This window comes from Taudactylus pleione, unplaced genomic scaffold (assembly GCF_031769625.1).
Source record: "Taudactylus pleione unplaced genomic scaffold, aTauple2 ptg000699l, whole genome shotgun sequence".
Classification (NCBI taxonomy): Eukaryota; Metazoa; Chordata; class Amphibia; order Anura; family Myobatrachidae; genus Taudactylus; species Taudactylus pleione.
Window position 1 is genome coordinate 2,342,593 of NW_028285101.1, and position 22,069 is coordinate 2,364,661.

General features: G+C 44.1%; 1 protein-coding gene across 5 annotated transcripts in view; it reads left to right on the forward strand.

Moving 5' to 3' along the window:
- Positions 1 to 2,534: 2,534 nt before the first annotated feature.
- Positions 2,535 to 22,069, forward strand: part of LOC148477692 (uncharacterized) — an 81,533-nt gene continuing 61,998 nt past the window's right edge. For 3 of the 5 annotated variants that reach the window (XM_088456337.1, XM_088456340.1, XM_088456342.1), the window contains exon 1: positions 2,688 to 2,913. In XM_088456337.1, the coding sequence (XP_088312463.1) occupies positions 2,795 to 2,913 (119 nt within the window). In that variant the 5' untranslated portion in view covers positions 2,688 to 2,794. Of the gene's footprint in view, positions 2,914 to 22,069 lie in introns of all 5 variants that reach the window. The other 2 variants (XM_088456339.1, XM_088456341.1) reach the window with 1 other exon arrangement.

Here is a 22,069-nt window from a genome sequence, read left to right on the forward strand (position 1 = left end):
CTGGGTGGTTCCAGTTCTCTCACAGAGGCTGTATTCTAAGCTGACTATACAAAATTATTTGAATGACTGTCTAAAACAGAACTCTGTCCCAAATGTGCCAGAGTCTATGCTATCTTATGTTATTGTAAATACATCTTATTGGAGTACATAAAACAGAGATAAAAAGAATAGTGGGTTAGAAAATATGAATTGACATTAGATAAGTGAATATGATGGTGGGGCCGCTAACAAATGATGGACAAAAAAACCCATATAGAAAATGGGAGAGGAGTGGCCTACGATGAAGAGAGGGTCACACAGCATCCAGGGGAACAGGAGAGTCATTATTACATATTCTAATTTCATACCAGGCAGAAGAGTGGAAACAGGAATTAATTTGATGGTGGATCTGGATCTGGGATGGTAGGGAAGAATTACCCAAACATCAAAAAAATTACCAGTAATTACGTTCTTAATGGATGGAGGCCTCGCTCCATTCCATGAGAAAAGTTAAATATAATTTATTGGCAAAGAAAGTAAGAGGCGGAGAGCCATTCTATATCCAATATTGTAGAATACATTTTCGTGCTACCATATTTCCTATCTTCTGTGCATGCACCATATTCAATAAGATAGTGCTAGAAAGATGGCACTGCCAACTGTCAGGCATAATGGAAGGAGGAGTGAACTGCTTCATTCAACATTATCCATACATCATTATCCATACATCATTACGGAATATAATTCTTCTTGAATTTTGACTCCCATGGGAAATGCTATATCTGGTTCCTGCATTTCATTGCAGATGTCAGAAACACATCAGATTACTTTAAAAGGGCTGTTTAATGGTTACCATTGCTTCCCTTCTATAGCCTTTAATTCAATTCATCCAGGATGCTGTTTGTAATATCCATGTTCTTTAGACGTGTGTGGTTTTCCTGTTTGTGTTGCAATGTCCTCATGCACAGGGCCACTGAGAGGAGTACAATACCTGAAACCCCGGTGAAGCAGCTTCTTCGGGTCCCCATTGCACTCTAATCCTTACCATGTCCCCTTCTCTTGTTCCCTTCTTCCACCATCCATCCACCTCCTCTCTTCTCCTTACCTAATCCTCCTCTCCCCATCCTTCTACTCTCCTTCCCCATCCTCCTGCCCTAAGTCCTCCATGCTCCTCCTCTATTTTACCCATCTGTCTCCTCTCATTCCCTCATCCTTCTGACCTCCCTTCTCCTCCCATCCTCCTGCCCTCTTTCTTCCATGCTCCTCCTCTTCTTCTCAATCCTTCTAACCCTCCCGCATCTCCTTCCCTTCCCCCATCCTTCTCCTTAATCCCTTACCTCATCCTCCTGCCCTTTTTCCCTCATACTCCTCATCTCCTTCCCCCATATTCTTCATCCTCTTCCCCATCCTTCTCCTACTCCCCTCTCTCCATACTCCTGCCCTCTTTCCCCCATACTCATATCCTTTCCTAATTCTTTTCTCCTCTCAGTATACTCCTCATCCTCCATCCTTCTCCTATTCTTCCCCCACCGTCCTGCACTCTTTCCCCATGCTCCTCCTCTACTTTACCAATCCACCTCCTCTCCTTCCACCATCAGTATCCTCTCCTTCCACACTCAGAATGCTGCTCACTTGGCTCTGCTGTGGCTTTTCATCTGCAGGTAACATCAGTATGCAACAACAAAGTTATGTACATTCCTGCAGCAGCAGCTATCCAGTTTACCACATTCCCATACCCACATACTTTGTACCAATCCCCACTACTCACCATCCTCTTTATTTCATGGTGAAATTATTTTCTGGCTTAAAATAGCCAGACTATGCAACTGTATTTATGTTCCCCATGGGGAAATTTGATTGCAAGATTCACTAGAACCAAGGGTGACGTGCTTTTAGTAATGATCTCTTTACAGTGTTTCAGAAAATATTTGCCCTAGTCATCATCATTCTTTATCTATGTAGCATAGATATATTCTGCAGCATATAATGATTACCCATGCAGTAGCATTCAATGAGGAAGTGAGTGAGTGGAACCTGCTATCTGCATTTTACAATTAAAAGTATAATGAAACTAATGTATTATATTGCATTCTGTGATTTTCATGTTCTGCCGCTGTAGTAAAGCTTTCATCTATAGTATATTCAGCTCATATTGGAACCTAAACATAAGAGGAAGAAAAACAATCTTCAATCTGAAACTTATTTTGGTTTCTTGAAAACTGTATTATGAAGCACCACAATCTACAAATGGTTATTTCTAAATATGATTGCATGTCTAGGTTTATATTTGAATTGAGATGACTAGTTTTGCAGCAATAATTTACTGTATATTTCCTTTCAGTAATGGGATTAATCCCAGCCCTATAATGACCTGGGGCAGTGATGTAGCAAAGAGATAGTCGCTAAGCCTCTAAGGGACTTAGCCAATTCTCCATCTTCAAAGTCCTCTATAATCCGAAGTGTGAGTAGAATTGGCAGGGACAGGTTGGCATGTGCTGTAATCTCTATATATAGAAGGGGCCAACACTCAGACACCCTCTACGCCTGCAAGTGTCCTCTGATCTGAGCTTAAAGGCAAAGAACTGCAGTAAATTGCCCCACAAACGGTGGGGTGACTACACTACCTATTGGAGGGGGCAACAAATTGAGAAAAGGGACAAAGTGGAAACAAATTATGAATTTTGCTGCTCAATTCCTTTACTCCAAGATATTAAGCAGCAGGGATCCTGCCCAGGACTCTGAAAGAGAGGAAGATTCTGATCCCTTCTGGAGCAGGTTGGGAAATCCATAACCCGCTGTTTACCCTTTAGGAGGCATGGGCAGTGGCAGAGCCCACGGTGCCCCTCTGTATCCAGATTCTCTCCTTCCTCCCTTGGGGGCAGTAGTGGGGTGTTTGCTTCACATCGCTGTGTTTGTCATAGCTGTGCTATATAGGTAAATCCCTCAGTGTGGCTAATAATAAATATGCTTATTAATGATCAAATCAATTTTTTTGCATTGATTCTGAACTGTAATGTAAGGTTCTCATAGTATGTAGCATGAATAGAGAACTAGCTCACTTGGAGTAGGGTGATGTACCAGCTTATATGTATAACCACCCTTCTCTTATGAACCACAAAACAAAAAATGTTTTTATGTAAAACGCTGCTTATTAATTTTATGTTAATTGATTTGTTAGAACTGAAAATAATTAGATGATAATGTGGAAAACTTTATTTCTCTGATTACTTGGTACGGCAGCAGCACCCAACGAATTTACAGCAGTAAACGTTTGGGTTTATGTAACATAAGTGGTGGGGTTTAATGGATAAACAGTAATTAGATCGACCGTCAATTGTTTGACATACAATCAGTCGACATGGTCTAAAGGTCAACAGGGATAAAAGGTGAGCCTGACCAATGGTTGCCAGTGCAGAAGGTCGACAGAGTTAAAAGGTTGACATAAAAATGGTCAACAGTTTTTTTTTTTTGTAATTTAAACCGAACCCTAACCCTCCCCATAGTGCCAAACCGTAACCCTCCCCCTAGTGCCTAACCGTAACCCTCCCCCTAGTGCCTAACCGTAACCCTCCCCATAGTGCCTAAACCTAACCCTCCCCCTAGTGCCTAAACCTAACCCTGGATTACCCCTAACCCTCCCCCAAGTGCCTAATCCTAACTTTAAAGCTGTTTAAAAACCATTAAAAAAATGTGTTGACCATTTGAACCTGTCAGCATGTTAACCCTGTCATCCATTTGTCAGTCAACCTTCTGTCCATATTTAACTACTGACTGTCAATCTAATAACTGTTGATCTTCCATCCAGACACCAACAGAAGGATCCAGGACTTTTTAACTATCAGCCATTTTTTATTAAACTTCTCGCCACCTTATCCTACTTTGTGTATGTTATTTACAAAATAAATCCCTAGCTGATGATGGCAATAATATGACAATAACTATGTCACTACAAGAATTCTGATTGTGACTGCTGCATTTTCTCTCCTGCGTGTTTTATGGAAATGAGCTGTGATGTTTCCCTTCCTATGTTCTGCTCATACAGTATAGGATATATAATCTTTACACTGCACTGGATGCAAATTTATATGTCATGTGCACAGTGCACCTACTTTTCTCTCTCACGAAGCACATTCCAAACTATAAGTGCACCTGGGTATATAGAGAGTTTGTAAAACTGTAAACATCGCCTCCAAAGTCACTGTCTACCATTTTAATTTAGAACCATTAAAAGTTTATATTTTTCTACTGAAATACTGATTAATCTCATTTGCATCTTAAATTAATCGTAAGAGTATGGGACTATGCCGTTTACTTTCTTAGTGGTACTTTTCTGTGTAGATTTTTTTTTCGTACTGGGTAAAGGGCTTCTGAGCCGAAGTGCAACTGGAGAGTACAAATTGGGAAAAAGCTGTATCCACTTTGCACAACAAGGAGTACACATAAAATGCCCCACCCCTCCACAGGGGCAAACCTAGCTAGGTTGGGAGAAAGGGAGGGGCCTCCTTGGCTCTGATTGGTGGTTGGCACTGCTCATTCACCAATCAGTGTGCTTCTGCTTTCATGCAATGCATAGCTATGGCTTATAGTAGACACTGCCAGGCCACTCTAGGGCTGGACATCGGAAGCCCGGCAGCATCGAATGGATGCCGAGCTTCTAACATCAAATCCAGCAACCATTCGAAGGTATAATCATTGCAATGGTTTTACTTTGCGCATGTACAGAAGCAGTCACAGCTTTGCGCATGCGCACTTAAGGCCGCGGAGCGGAGCTGCGCCCCCATTCATGTCGCTGTAGGGGGGTGTCCAGCGCTCTCCGAGATGCTGGGCTTCCCCCAGGCTCCCCCTACACTCAGAATAGATGCTGTGTGCATGTGCACACCATCTATTCTACAGCTGCTTACTCGTTGCTCTGCTATGCAGAGAAGCGTTGTGTGCTCCCCCAACAGCCAGCCATTGGATAGGCATCAGAAAGCTGTATTTCTTCTTCAGGGTCCATAGGGTCCACAGGAACTACCTTGGGGGTATGTAGTTGGAGTGATCCAATGCACCAAACAGCTACAGCTTTGAAGCTCCCAGAATGCATAGGGCCTCCTCCCTATATACCCTGCCCCCCAGCCACAGGCATTCAGTTTTTTTGTTTGGTGCGCGGCAAGTATCCAGGCGCATCGGTTATAAGAGCAGGACTGCTTTTGAGACTGCTGAGTTTAGCGGTACATAGGCGCCGTATAGGACGCATGTACCGCGACTCCTACCTCCACCAATGCCAAACGTCAGTATCGCTATATGCCTTGGGGATTTTGGCGGACCACAGCAATGCTTAGCTAGCGGCATCGCTGGGGTCTTATGGTAAGGTAAGGCAATTCCTCGTTGCGGGGAATCGTGGGATGCAGTCCAGGCCTCCGCTGTAGGAGATGCATCGGAGGCTGCTGCCGGTGAAGGACTCGTCAGCATGTCCTCACTAAGGTGGCCGGTGCCATATCGTCTGTCGCCGGGGACAGGTGGTAGACGAACTAGAGCGCACTAGTAAACGTCTGCCACTGTGAGGTCAGCGTACCCGTGCAGTCAAAATTGCAGTTTAGGGGAGATAGGCACTCCCCCTGCCGCTCCTCCCCCAATCCAGACCCAACTTCCGATGTGGATTCCCGCGTCTGCTACTTCTGACCACCTTGTGTGTGAGACGCTTGCAGTCCGCCTTGGGTGCACTGCTGTAAGCTGTTGGGCTCAGAGTTTTGATCTGTCTCCCTGTATACCTCTCCCCTGGGTCAAGTATATAGAGCTCTATATCCTACCAATACCCCAGTGGGGCTGGTCAGTTGATTCAGAGTCCATTTGCATTAGCATTTGAATGTATATATGCATTGTATGTGACTTTAATGCTAGCTGCTGTATTTATACTGCCTTTCGTTATTTAAATTGTCAGATATATCTTATCACTGTGTTTCTCCTCATCCCCTGAATAGGTGTGTGGGGTTTTTCACATATGTGAAGAGGGTCACATTGCATTTATATCTTATACCTGTTATACATTGCTATTCTAAAGGTAAAGAGGAGAAGGATGAGCCTCCGAGGCTTATGTCATGTAAATCCTGTTTGGCAGGCCTGTCAGAGCAGGATTTTGTGCAAGATGTTTTGTGTAGTGTCTGCTGTAAACAGTCACCTTTTCTATCAGGCGCACCTGCACTGGCACAAGAACCACCCTGGGTGGCCTCTTGGTCTCAGGTTTTGTCAAATTTAGTGGTCAGGGCTGCATCATTACGAGCTCTTGGTATGGTACTGCCTCATGCTATGGGATATTCACAGCATTTGCATCCTTCTATGTATATGTCCCCCATGAATCCCTTTTTGTTTGATTCTTTTCCTCACTCTAGTCCGAGTATGCTGCCGTCTATTGCTTCGCAGCAGGTAATGCAGGCAAATAGACAAGTGGGAGTAAAGCAGGGGCATAAGAGAGGTTCTCTTCAGACGTTGCCTCAGGATTCTGACTCTGCCTCCTCATCGCACTCTGATACTCAGCATTCTGGTTCCTACTCAGTGGAAGAAGACCATCAATCCTCTGTGGATGTCCCCTCTCTGGTGAGAGCGGTTAGATCTGTCCTAAGTATAGAGGAAGAGGAGGTTCCGCCGAAGTCTAAGACTCCGGTCTTTAGGCATCAGAAGGTGGCTAATAGATTATTTCCCTCAGTCTGAGCAACTGATGACTGTCATTTTCATGCTTCTAGGAATTAACCTCTTGGTACCCATTTTCATTTGGTGAATGTAACACATGGGAAGTTCCGCCAACGGTTGATGCTCATGTTACTAGATTGACCAGGTGCTCTACATTACCCATTCCTTCTACATCCTCACTAAAGGAGGTTACAGAAAACTTGAAAATTATTTGAAATCAATGTTTCCAGTATCTGGAGCTATTACCAGACCAGTTATGTCTGTGGTCTGGGTAGCCAAAGCTATGGAGGAATGGACGACCTCTTTGGAGGATAACATGCCTGATGCTACCAGAGAACAGCTGTCTTGTCTCTGTCAGATGCGAGAGGCAGCTGTGTATGTTGGGGAAGCCAGTGGCGTAACTAGGGCAGGGCGAGCGGGGTTCGTGCCCTGGGCGCTATTGGACCGGCGGCGCGGGCGGGAGCCGACGGCCACGGTACCGGCCCGCCCGCCCTAGATAGCCAGTGTAGCACCGACCGCAATGAGTGCGGTCATCGCTACACATTTGCACAGGACCGGTGCTAGGCTTCCAGCGCCGGTCCTGTGCTGCACACCTGAGCCCGTTCCCTCCCCCTGAGCGTTTGCCCAATAGCGCCAGGAGGCGGGCTCAGGCTGTGCATAACACACGCATCGCCGCCAGCGCTGGCGGCGATGCGTGTGTTAAACAGCAGCCAATGAGAGTCAGATAGACTCTCATTGACTGCTGCAGCACCCACTGCAAGAGCCGGACTTCCGTCCGGCTCCTGCAGTGGGTAATGGGACTGATGTCATGACGTCAGTCCCATAATGCTGAGCGCGCCAGCCCGGGCGGACTGGAGGGCGGGAGCGGCATCGCGGACAGGAGCAGGAGCAGCGTGGAATCAGGTAAGTATATTTTTATATATATTTATTTTTAAACCTATCTGCACAACGGGGGAGGGGTTGGCTACTACTGGGGGGACCTCTACTGGGGGAGGTGTGGCTACTACTGGGGGTGCCATTGGGAGGACCTTTACTGGGGTGGGCTACTCTACTGGGGACTACTACTTGGGGGGGGGACTACCACTGGGGGCATTCTAAAAGGGGCCTATTACTAGAGGCACTGCACTCGGGGGACCACTACTGGGGGCAATAATAGGAAGGGCCACTACAGGCACCACTGCATAGGGGGGGTCACTACTGGGAGCCTGCATCAGGGGGACCACTACTGGGGGCACTGCATGGGGGGGGGGACACTACTGCTGGGGGCACTATATAAGGCGGTAACTGCTAGGGGCACTGCAGGGACCACTATAGGGGGCACTAGATAGGGGGGATATCACTACTGGGAAAACTGCATGGGGGGGACTACTGCTGGGGGCACTATATAAAAGGGCACTGCATAAGGGGATACCGCTACTGGGCGCACTGCATTGTGGGGACTGCTACTGGGGGCACTGCATAAGGGGGAACACTACGTGGGGCACTGCATTTGGGGGGCCACTACTGGGGGTACTGAGTAAGGGGAACTAATTGGGGGCTGTATAAGAGGGACCACTACTGGGGATACAGTATAAGGGGCACTACTATGGGCCTGCATGAGAGGGACCACAACTGCATACTGGGGGTACTGTATAAGGGGTACTACTGGGGTTAAGGTGCATATGGATAGGAATGTTCAGTTTAAAAATAAAGAGGTGTGTCATGTTGACACGCCCCATTTTTAAGTGACCACGCCCGTTTTTTGACGCGCGCGCCGAGGGCGCGTGCACATGGGGGGGGTTGCTCCCTTTTCAAATTTGCCCTAGGCTCCAAATACCCTAGTTACGCCACTGGGGGAAGCGGTTATTGATGCAGGTATCCTGGCCTCTAGTGTGTCGGCAACTGTGGTTGCAGCCCGGAGATCCCTTTGACTAAGAACCTGGAAGGCAGATACGGGGTCTAAGAAGGCCCTGGAATCTTTGCCTTTGTGGCTTCTCTGGCAACATTTAAATCTGCTGGGTTACCATCTACGACTACCCCTAGTTGTCAGTTCGGTCCTTTCACTCACAGGGTAGTGCAAAGGGGCAGTCTTTCTCTAGACAGAGTAGTTCCCACAAGAAACCACAGACCAAAATATCTTGGTCAAATAGACATCCAGCTTCTAAGCCAGATGGAAAGCCCACTGCTTGATGGGGTGGCCTCCCCCTGGGGGGTCTGGGGGTTGGAGGCCGACTTCTACAGTTTTCTCATGCTTGGCATCACAACTACAGATATCTGGGTTCGCAAAGTGTTTTCTCAGGGTTATGCCCTCACGTTCCTGAGACATCCCCAGCAGAGGTTCATTGGTACAACCCATCCTTCAGACTCTGTCAGGCTATTAAGGCCCTCCTGGGGTCAGGAGTTATAATCCCCATTCCTGTGACTCAACAGGGAAGGGGTTATTAATCAAATTTGTTTTTGATTCAGAAACCAAATGGGTCACATCGCCCTATTCTGAATCTGAGGTCTCTCAACAAGTTCATCCATGTGCCCAAGTTCCGTATGGAAACCTTATGGTCAATTATGCTGGCAATGAAACGGGGAGATTTCATGGTCTCCCTGGACTTACAGGATGCGTATCTGCATGTTCCTATTGCGTGATCCCACCAGGGGTTTCTGAGGTTTGCTGTAGGTTAGCAACATTACCAGTTTCAGGCTCTACTCTTCAGTCTGTCCACAGCCCCTCAGGTATTTACCAAGACAATGGCTGCCATGACGGCTCATCTCAGACGACAGGGAATCAGGATACTGCCATATTTGGATGACCTCCTGATATTGGCACAATCTCAGGAGGTGTTACAACGTCATCTACAAATGACCATTGCCTGCTTACAAGAGCACGGCTGAATAATCAATTGGAAAAAGTCTTCTCCTTCTATAACTCAGGAGATGGTGCACTTGGGGGCGCTGTGGGGATTCCTTGGGGCAAAAGATTCTCCTTCCAATGGACAAGATTGCGGCACTACAATTTCGTATGCGCAGTCTACTCTGCAAGCAGAAGGTGTCAGTTCACTTGGCAATGCAGGTACTGGGCTCCTTGGTATCCACCTTCGACATGGTGGCTTATGCCCAGTTCCACTCCAGGTCCCTGCAACAATAGATTCTGTCCCACTGGGTTGGTCAGTATCATCGGATAAAGTCTCATATTATCCGCATCTCGCCAGAGGTTTGGCTCTCCCTCGCATGGTGGCTGCAGACGACTCATTTGGACAAGGGTCGCCTGTTATAGGTCCCAGATTGGGTACTCCTCACCATGGATGCAAGTCTGTGAGGATGGGGAGCGGTGACAGGTCATCACACATTTCAGGGAAGGTGGCGGGCTCACTTAGCAATAAATATTTTGGAGCTTTGTGCAGTGCATTCTGGCGCAGGGCCTCCTTCAGGGCAGGCCTGTCCAGATTCAGTCTGACAATGCGACCGCAGTGGCCTATATCAATATGAAGGAAGTGGCGAACATTCTGCTGTGGGCAGAATGCCATCTTCAAGCAATCTCTGCAATATTCATCCCAGGAGTCCTCAACTAGGAAGCGGACTTCCTAAGTCAACAGTACATAAATGCTGGAGAATGGGCTCTTCATCCAGAGGTCTTTCAACTCCTGGTGGACAAGTGGGGACTACCGTACCTAGACGTTATGGCATCACGTCACAATCACAAGGTCCCCAGGTACGGGTCTAGAACAAGGTACCCCTCAGCCACCTTTGTGGACATGTTGGCGGTAAGGTGACACTTCAGGTTGGCATACCTGTTTCCTCCAATCTCCCTCCTGCCAAGGGTCGTCAGAAAGTTTAAATATCAAGGTGACAGAATGATACTAATAGCTCCTGCCTGTCCCGGGAGACATTGGTTCACCGATCTGACATGTCTATCCATAGACAGTCCACTTCCTCTACGCCCGGATTTGCTAGTGCAGGGTCCTTGCCTATATCCGGATTTACCTCAGTTGGCTTTGACGGCATGGCTCTTGAGGCTTCCATCTTAAAGGCCAAAGGTTTCTCTACTTCTGTGATCCAGACGATGCTGAGCGGAAGGAAGCCTTCTTCAGCCCGCATCTATCACAGGATTTGGCATTCATTTTTTCATTGGTAATCCCACAGAAAATATGACCCTGGGGTTTTCAGGGTCTCCCGAGTTCTCAACTAAAAAGAAAGAAATGGTAGCGCTAATAGTGGCTGCTGGTTTAAGGAATATTAATTTTATTGCACATAATACAATTTGAAACTTAATTCATCATACATTGAATACAGATGGAATAATTAGTAGGACTTATTGCCACAATCTAAAGCATAGATCCGGCTCACAGTGTATAATGATAATTAATTAAATAAAAAATAAATAAATATTAAATAAAATTAAAAAAATATATATTTTCTCAAAAATGGTGAATAAAATCACTCATACTTGAATAGATTTAACTTCAATGTGAAGCGAAGCGTACAATGCAGTTGTTAATCACAGCCAGCAAGCATGCGTTAATTGCTGTTAGTATTAGTATCCAGTCATGACCAGTTAGTATGCAGATAAAAAAAGAGATCTTTATCACAGCTAATTGGTGTAAAAATGAAAAACAGCTAGTATAATGCAAATTAGGATGCTGTTACTGCTACTGTTACCATCCATCCAGATTGGAAAATGGGCTGCAGTACAGCAGTTAACCTCTATCCCAATCCCAGGGGGAGGAAGCTCTGCAATAGTGGCCTGCTGTTAGACATCTAGATACTGTGTGCACCATGCGGTCCGGAGGTGCTTGTGTCCTGGCACTTCTTACCGCTCACGGTGTATCAATAGGCTGTTGCACGCTGCTGCATGCTGGCTGCTAGCGCTCCGCTGCTTCCGGTATTATGCTTCCGGCTTCCGGTTTGCGTTCCACCTGCGTTCCACGGGTCAGCTGTCGCGTTTCTCCGCACTATGACACGGCGGTTTCATCAGAGGATCTCCCGAGTTCTTGCTTTTCTTCAGGCTGGACTAGACTTAAGTCTTCGTCTGGCTACTTTAAGAGTTCAGGTTTCTGCATTGTCAGTTTGGTTCCAGCGCAGAATTTCCACTCTGCCAGATGTTAAAACATTTTTTCAGGGTGTTCTCTGTCTGCAACCTTCGTTTGTCCCTCTGGTGGCACCATTGGATTTATCCTTGGTTCTCAGGGCGATGCAGGCTTCCCCTTTGAACTTTTGGACAAAGTGGACCTCAAATGGTTGACAGTGAAGACCCTTTGTCTCCTCGCTATCTCCTCAGCTCGCAGAGTTTCTGATTTGGCAGCACTTTCATGTCTCTCTCCATTTTTGATTTTCCATCAGAATAGAGCTGTCCTCCGTATAAGGGCAGGTTACCTTCCAAAGGTGGTGTCCCAGCTTCATATAAATTAAGATATTGTAGTCCAAGACTTTGTCTTCTGGCCTTTTTGTAGGTGAAGCTTCACTGAATGTGGTTTGAGCTCTTCGTATCTACGTGGATCGTACCAATTCCATCAGACAATCAGATGCATTTTTTCTGTTATATGGCTTTCATAAATGAGGCTGGCCAGCTAACAAGCAGACTCTGGCTCGGTAGCTGCATATGACTATTTCTCATGTGTATACTTCGGCTGATCGCCATGTTCCAAAGATGGCGACAGCACATTCTACTCGGTCTGTGGGACTGTCGAGGGTGTTTAGACATGGCGCCTCTGCAGAACAATTATGCAAGGCGACGACTTGGTCTTCAGTCCACACTTTTATCAAATTCTATGCATTTGATACTTTTGCCTCCCAGGATGCTTCCTTTGGGCGGTGGATTCGCCTTTCTGCTCAGGAGCATCCCCACCCTTAAGGGAACTGCTTTAGGACGTCCCCAAGGTAGTTTCTGTGGACCCTGAAGAAGAAAATAAGAGTTATGGTATAGGAAAAATAAAGGTACTATTATAAATGGTGCGCAAAACCTGCTGCCTCCGGTATAACAAAAAAACGGAAACTCACTATATTCCAATATACAATTGTAACAAAAAGGTTATTGTGTTGCCAGGTGGCGCTGGATATACAAAAAAATGTAGAGCAAAAAAGAAAAGATACTCAATCTTTTTCAAGAGATGAAAAGGTCCTCGCATAAATCACTTTCTGTAGATAGTCCTTAGGGTCTCCAGGGATTAGTCCAGATGGCACATATAAAGGGAAAAATGCAAAAACAGGAGAGACCGTCTTAATGGTCTAATAAAGTATTCCAAATGATAATTATGTATCAAACATAAGGGCAGATGGCATAATTCTGTCAATTAGTCGAATTCAATCAATGCGTACCCCAACTCACATCAGAACATATAATAGAAATCCCAAAAAGGTTTCTTTATTCTTCACGCCCACTCAGTGATTCCAAATAGGTCTCCTCCAATCACATGTCATTGGTAAAGGCAGTAGAATAATGCGTACCCTACTTAGGTATTAAAGACGTAATGTTCTGCGTATAAAGGTTTCTTTCAATAGTCCCCCGGAAGAGTCTTGAGATTTAGCCCCATATGGTGTCCCCTCATAAAAAAGAGGAATAGATTGTGTGGCTAAAAAGCTTTTTAATATGAAAAATACATATACAAAACAAAAATAACATAAATCCAAATAGGAAAACAAAAAAGTAAACAAATAATGATGACCTGATGGCTGGAGGTGATATGGAGTCCACCACCTCATCAAAGGAACAAATAAATGATAAAGTCCAAAATTGTAGAAGATTCCTGTTAACCAACGCGTTTCAACCTGTCAACTGCAGGTCTTTTTCAAGGTATGAGGAATCTTACCCACACTAGGGCTTTATATACCCTGTGTCTCTAATTAATCCACTATAGATCCCAATCAATGTATTAGTTATACATACATATAAAAGCCTAAGCTTGTAAGGCTTAAGATACATGTTCCTAGGTGGAATTCAATCAGGTGTAATAAATCACATAGAACTGCTGAACTGTGCACCACTTAACTAAGTCCCTCTGGCTTCCGCCCGCCGCGTGTGTATCACCAGAGTCCTCACATGGGTCACGCGGCGTACACACGTGGTATCCGGCGGACATTGTACGCGACTCCCGTACAAAAAACTTCTTGGGACTTAGGACAATTAAAGGATCCATACGATCCAATGATAGTATAGGAGCCATTGCCAGGGAGGAAATGAAGATATATCAATATAAAACATTGATCCCTGGTGGTCTGAATCAAGACTTTGAACTTAAATAGTTCCTATAATCAGGTTCTTTTGATTTAATGTATTTTTACATGCTGGTTCTATTATATGGCTTTTAAGAAATTATTCAATATTGCTTAAGATATCCTGGCTTCCCATAGTTCTTTTATTCTAATTTTATTGTAATTTTTATTGCTTTTTTATGCAAATATTGGTATATATGTTTTATATGTTTTACATATATAGTTATTTTGTATTGTTGAGCAACTTTTATATATACGCTTTTAACCGGATACATAATACTGGAAACATTAGGGCTACAATATGGATGCCTGGCAAATGGAGACATCATTTCATACACTATGTATTATTCCGCCTGGGAGCGGAAGTACGTCAGGCTCTTGTGATGTGACTTCCGGTTTCGCGGCAGAAACGACGTGAGTCGTGTACAATGTCCGCCGGATACCAAGTGTGTATGCCGCGTGACCCATGAGTGGACGCTGGTGATACATGCGTGGGCGGAAGCCAGGGGGACTTAGTTAAGTGGCACACAGGATGCGTCATTTCCGGAGGATATCTGGTTCAGCAGTTCTATGTGATTTATTACACCTGATTGAATTCCACCTAGTAACATGTATCTTAACCCTTACAAGCTTAGACTTTTATATGTATGTATAACTAATACATTGATCGGGATCTATAGTGGATTAATTAGAGACACAGGGTATATAAAGCCCTAGTGTGGGTAAGATTCCTCATACCTTGAAAAAGACCTGCAGTTGACAGGTCGAAACGCGTTGGTTAACAGGAATCTTCTACAATATTGGACTTTATCGTTTATTTGTTCCTTTGATGTGGTGGTGGACTCCATATCACCTCCAGCCATCAGGTCATTAATATTTTTTTACTTTTTTGTTTTCCTATTTGGATTTATGTTATTTTTGTTTTGTATATGTATTTTTCATATTAAAAAGCTTTTTAGCCACACAATCTATTCCTCTTTTTTATGAGGGGACACCATATGGGGCTAAATCTCAAGAATTTTCCAGGGGACTATTGAAAGAAACCTTTATACGCAGAACATTACGTCTATAATACGTAAGTAGGGTACGCATTATTCTACTGCCTTTACCAATGACGTATGATTGGAGGAGACCTATTTGGAATCACTGAGTGGGCGGGAAGAATAAAGAAACCTTTTTGGGATTTCTATTATATGTTCTGATGTGAGTTGGGGTACGCATTGATTGAATTCGACTAATTGACGGAATTATGCCATCTGCCCTTATGTTTGATACATAATTATTATTTGGAATACTATATTAGACCATTAAGAGTTATGGTATAACCAGTGCTTAAAGTGGACCTAGAGAAGAGGCGGAACTTACCCTCCCCTTGGTGCTTTTCTAAAAAAAAGGGAGTGCGCCGTTAGAAAAAAAGGGCATGGACTCAAAAGAAAGGGGCGTGGTCACACAATAGTATTTCCAATTCAAATTACACTACACAGTAGCACAATTTTGATTCACCCGATTCACATTACACCACGCAGTAGTGTCCCTTATTCATGTATGATACACAGCAGTGGACCTTTTACACAATGCCCACATTTGTGCCCTTTATACACAATGCCCACAGTAGTATTGCCCCTTATACAATGCCCACAGCAGTAGTGCCCCTTATGCAAATGCAATCCCCATTGTAGTGGTGCCTCTGATGCAGTGCCCACAGTAGTGGCACCCCTTATGCAGTGCCCCAGTAGTGGTAATGCCCCTTATGCAGTGGCCCCAGTAGTGGTAGTACCCCTTATGCAGTGCCCTCAGTGGTGCCCCTTATCCAGTGCATACAGTGATAGTGCCCCTTATTCAGTGCCCCCAATAGTGGTGCCCCTTATTTAGTGACACAAGTAGTGGTGCCCCTTATGCAGTACCCCTTATTCAGTGGCCCCAGTAGTGGTAGTGTGCCCCTTATGCAGTGGCCCCAGTAATGGTAGTGCCCCTTATGCAGTGCCCCCAGTAGTGGTAGTGAACCTTATGCAGTGCAAGCAGTGATAGTGCCCCTTATTCAGTGACCCCAGTAGTGGTGCCCCTTATGCAGTTCCCCCAGTAGTGCTGCCCTTTATGCAGGGCCCACAGTAGTGGTAGTGCCTCTTATGCAGTGCCCCCAGGAGTGGTGCCCCTTATGCAGTGCCCCCAGGAGTGCTGCCCCTTGTAGTAATGCCTCCTGTAGTAGTGCCCCCAATAGTAATGCCCCCAGTAGTAGTGCCCCCTGTGTAATACCCCCAGTAGTAATGTCCCCAGTAGTATTCGTGCCCCCTGTGAAATGCCTCCTGTAGTAATGCCCCCTGAGTAATGCCAGGCTATTTGTTGGGGCACGCTTAAATGAAAATTCATAAATGTTAGGTGAAAATATAACTTTTAATAGATATAATAAGATAGTGATAGAAGGTACCAATACTCACAGAGAATAATTGGCGAAAATATTTTTTAGACAATTTCTATAATTCACTCAACACACTTCAAAGTACGGTATCAGTAAGTATACTTTAATGATATAATCGAATACCACAGATATTGGTATACAAGCTACACCATGTGCAATGCTATTAGCCCCATTAATCAGTGCAGTTTTTTTTATCCTACCGCACCTGGACTTCCTAGGCGGTCTCCCGTACCAGTACTAATCAGGCTTTTATTGTTTTGCTTCCAAGGTCAAACAGGTTTGGGCATAATCAGTAAAGTATGGCTGTAGGTTGTTTAATACCACTGAAAATATTTGGGGATCTGCCCTATGCACATGGTATATAAACTAGTTATAAAATGTAGGACTGTTCACACTAGAGAAGTCCAATTAATTATTGATTAGGTTTCAAGGAAAGTGATGCATAGGCATATCTTGCTTGTGATGCACATAGTTTAAAATATGTGATATATACATATACAGATAGTGACAATGACATAAATATACATCACATTTGGTTGAATCCTAGATCACTTAGGGGCCTATTCATTAAACATAAAAATTCTCTGGAGATAATTAGCTTTAGAACTCTCATGGAGTTCTACCTAATCATAGGTGGAATTCAGCATTCCACCTCTCCATAAGTATCTATTCCGAAAATCTGTCATTTTTGCGATGACAGCTTTTCGGGAAATAGATACTTTTCCCTGCCTACACTACCTTATCGCACCTGGAAACAGTGCTGCGCATGCGCTGTTACATCTGTAAAACCAGCGCATGCGCAGCACTACCTACAGATGCGTTAAGTTTCGTCCCCCCCCCCCCCAACTTACCTGTCCGCGCAGCAGCCTCTGGCTCCGTCCTGCTGGTCTGTCATGTGGTTTCCAAGAAGACCACATGACAGATTAGAAAAAAAAAAAAAACTTTTTTTTTTTTTTTGTCTAAACTTTCTTGTGCTCTGCTGGGGAGCACACATGTCCGACCAGCCTCCGGAGCCTGAGGATGGAGCAGAGCACCGGAGGGACTCGTCGGGGGACTTGCACACGCGGATACAGGTAAGTTTCACCTGCTATTCGCCACCTCACAGTGGCGAATAGTAACTGCATCAAATTCCGAAAATGTATAATTTTCGGAATTTGATGAATACCACAATTTCCACATCCCCATACTAATGTATGGGGAGTGTGGAAATTAACGCAGGGGAACTTAGCAAGGAGATATCTGTGATATCTCCTGTGCTAAGTGGCTACATGAATACCAAAATAACGTTATTTAAGGAAAATGTCCTTAAAAAACTTTATTTTAGTGTTGATGAATAGGCCCCATAGTACTTAAACAGTGTTCAAAAGTACACACAATATAAATGCTTTCTAAATAAATAAATTGTTCTAGCCACAGAATAACTGAAGTTCGTACATGGATTTGGTCTTATGAGGACCTTTAATTACTAAGTGCAAGCGTTTAAACAAATATTTGCATGCTGAAATCACACTGACCCAAAATGGCCCTTAGTCCACAGACAAGCCGTTGGTTTTAGATAGTATAAAGTTCAATACATAGGTAATTAGAACTCAATATCCCAAATGGATATTTACAGTACACATACATGTATGAGCATAGCAAACTGACAGAAGACAACAGCACATATGGTGTCACTAGTCAAATACCATAATACCATGGGTCAGAAGTAGGAATAGATAGATAATATCATTATTATGTTAAATAGGCTAGATCTTAGTAAACAATTGCAGACTGACCAGGCACGATAGCTGACCAGGCATAATAGACTGTCAGCAAAATAAGATACCAGTGTGGGGTGATGAGGAGTCCGGTCCGTGCACTGACTGGATCTCCAAAGACATCAAGAGATTAGTCATAAGCTGAGGACGCGCGTTTCACCCATGTTGAGGCTTGTTCACCTCTTGAGGTGATACTGATATTATCTATCTACTCCTACTTCTGACCCATGGTATTATGGATCCCCAAATATTTTCAGTGGTATTAAACAACCTACAGCCATACTTTACTGATTATGCCCAAACCTGTTTGATCTTGGAAGCAAAACAATAAAAGCCTGATCAGTACTGGTACGGGAGACCACCTAGGAAGTCCTGGTGCGGTAGGATAAAAAAACTGCACTGATTAATGGGGCTAATAGCATTGCACATGGTGTAGCTTGTATACCAATATCTGTGGTATTCTATTATATCATTAAAGTATACTCACTGATACCGTACTTTGAAGTGTGTTGAGTGAATTATAGAAATTGTCTAAAAAATATTTCCGCCAATTATTCTCTGTGAGTATTGGTACCTTCTATCACTATCTTATTATATATATTAAAAGTTATATTTTAACCTAACATTTATGAATTTTCATTTAAGCGTGCCCTAACAAATAGCCTTACTTTTCTCTTAGTTTTCTATTGTATTCTGTTTTAGGCTGTGGGAGCACCACCAACATTCATTATTATGATATATCTAGTAATGTAATATGCTTGGTTATAACAATTTCTAGTTCATGGTTCTGTGCGGAATCTCTCTTTCTGCCTGTGTAATGCCCCAGTAGTAATGCCCCCTATAGTGCTGTTTACACACACAAAAAAAACAATACTTACCTTAAGCTCCGCTCTTGCGTGCCTCCGGTCCACCTGGCTGCTCCGAGTCCTCTGAACTATGGGAGAGACGACATGACGTCTCTCTCATAGTGCCCGTGGGGGAGCGGAGCCTGTGGCCGGAGCTGAAGAGTGAGCTCCAGCTTCCGGCTGGCACTTCGGGGAGGGAGCCGGGCACCCGCTGGTAACAAAATCTCAGCAGGCGCTCAGCAAATGGAGCCTCTCTGCGTGATGGGCTAAGGTGGTTCAGAGGAGGTGGAACTGGTTCTGTCTCCAAATAGAAGTGATGGAACGCAGTTCCGCCCTGTTCGGCCCACTTGAACCCCTGGGTATAACATACCTTAGTTAACTCTTTTTCTTCAAGGTCCATAGGGTCCACAGGGCACCCACCAGGATGCACCTGGCCTCAGTTGGAATCTGTTCTTTCTTTTTGTATCACTAATTTCCTCTTAGTTCTTTGAGAGTGTTTCTTGGGTACATTGTACTTTCTTCTCCACTTTCTGTCTCTTTGCGTTAGGCTTGTTTACAAACTGAATGCTTGTGGCTGGAGGCAGGATATATAGGGAGGAGGCCCTATGCATGCTGGGAGCTTCAAAGCTGTAGCTGTTTGGTGCATTGAATCACTCCAACTACATACCCCCAAGTAGTTCCTGTGGACCCTATGGACCTCGAACAAAAAGAGATAACTAAGGTAAATTATACCATAACTCTTATTTAAATGGTTGGCAACCATTGAATTCCCGCTATTCGATGGAAAAAGTACTTCCATCGAATTAGAAACATTGGCTACTGACGTCCATTCCTAGGCCACTCCAACTTGTTTAAAAGACAAAGAAAATCAAGATTATTTGTATATGGAGGTACACAGGGGCCTATTCATCAACACTAAAATAAAGTTTTTAAGGACATTTTCGTTAATTACCGTTATTTTAGTATTCATGAAGACACTTAACACAGGAGATATCACTGATATCTCCTGGTTAAGTCCCCTTGCATTCATTTCCACACTCCCAATACATTAGTATGGGGATATATTGAAATTAGGTTATGCATCAAAATCCGAAAATTATGTATTTTCGGAATTTGATGGTGTTACCATACACCACTGTGAGGTGGCGTAATGTAGGTAACACTTACCTGCTTTCAGCGTGGGCAGGTCCCCCGGCGTCTTCCTCCATCGCTCTGAACTCTCCTCTGGCTCCGTCTGCTATGCTGTCATGTGTTCTCCCCAGCAGAACACAGTAAAGTTTCTGCTGGGGAGAACACATGACAGCATAGCAGACAGAGCCTGAGGCTGCTGCACGAGCAGGTAAGTCGGGGACAGGGGAAGGTGAGCAGAGGGAGGAGGGGACACACAAAATGACCGCATCTGTAGGTAGTACTGCGCATGCGCTGGGTTAACGAATGTAACAGCACATGCGCAGCACGGATTCCAGCTGCGGTAAGTTAGTGTAGAGAGGGATAACTGTTTCCTGAAAAGCTGCCATCGCAAAAATGACAGCTTTTCGGAATAGATACTTATGGAGAGGTGGAATGATGAATTCCTCCGGTAATTAGGTAGAACTCCATGCGAGTTCTAAACCTAAATACCTCCAGAGAAAGTTTAGGTATGATGAATAGGCCCCACAGAGTCTAAATGTAAAATAATATATGTTAGGTTGCAATTCTTAATTAATTCTTACTGCAGATTTTTTTAAGTCCCCTTAATATATGTAGAGAAATATTTAAAATAAGATAGATGTGCTGTATAAGATATGAAAAAGTGCTTAAAATTTGTTTTCTCTATTACTTGCATTAATTACATTTACTGTCAAATTTAGGGTAAAAAATATAGTTGTTAATCTGTATAATCACAGTATTATACCATGCATTGCAGCTGGATTGTTAAATAGCGATTTGCGAATTTAATATATTAATGCCCTTTGCATTGTCAATGGTAATCTGTGCTTTTTTTATGATTATATTAAGTGGTTGTATAAACTCCAAGGGGTAAATTTACTAGAGTGAGAGTTTTTAAAAGTGTAGTTGTTGCCCATAGCAACCAATCAGATTTAATTAACATGTAACTAATACCTTCTAGAAGATTATAGCTAGAATCTGATGGGTTGCTATGGGCAACATCTCCACTTCTAAAAACTCTCACTTTAGTAAATTTACCCCCAATTCCTCAAATAATTAATGTAACACTGAACTTTGGTAACATACATACATTACCCAGACCTTTAGCTGCCATTGTAAGACCCATGGGCAGACTGTAAACCAATTAATGAGTGTTTGTTATTTGAGGAATTGAAATCTGCTGCTATAAATTGTAATGGGGATTTTAATAATTCTTCAATAATAATTAATTAAGAAATGCACTTTATCATACAGTATGTTATCTTAATTGAGACTAGTGCTTCCATCTGTAAATACCCTTTCCTCTTGTATTTGTTTGGCATACGACAAGTGTATGTAGGATGGTACCCCCATCTCATAAAATGTTTAAAATTTAAAATCATTAGGGGCAAGATGCATCAAGGGTAAAAATGCGGTCAAACCCCGAAAATGCGGGTTTGACCGTATTTTTCATAGACACCAAGCCCCAGAGTGCAATGCACTCGGGGACTTGGCTGCAGTGGGTAATGCCATCTTCCTGATGGCGTTACCCATAGAAGCCTATGGGCTTCTCTCCACCGAGTGCTGATAGAGGGATCCAATCAGATCCCTCCCAGCACCCCCAGCGGCACGCGCGTCCTTCACTGCAAAGGGCCACTCTTACCGACAGATCGGTCCTTTTCGGGGATCGTCATGCATGCCGGCGTTGCCAATGCTGGCATGGATGCGATGACCGGTGGAATGCATCATGTATCCCGCCCTAGATCATTCAGACCCGCGAGCGGGTCTGAATGAGACCTCAGTCATGAGGTTTTATTGTACTTTGTAACAAAAATCTGTCTCCAGTCCACTCTTTATAATATTGTGACTTTCAGATAACCATTTCCCAGACTGTAAGGTACCGAATATTTAGGAACAAAGATTCATTAAGGCAAATGTGTAACTTACCAGTGCGGCAGGGCCAGAATAACAATGGGGTAACTGGGAATACAGCTGGAGGCCTCCTCATAAAAATTGGCCCTTCATTATAACAGCATGAATGTCCAGCTGGCCACACGGTCAGCCATAAGTATTAAAAATGTATTTATACAAAATGATGC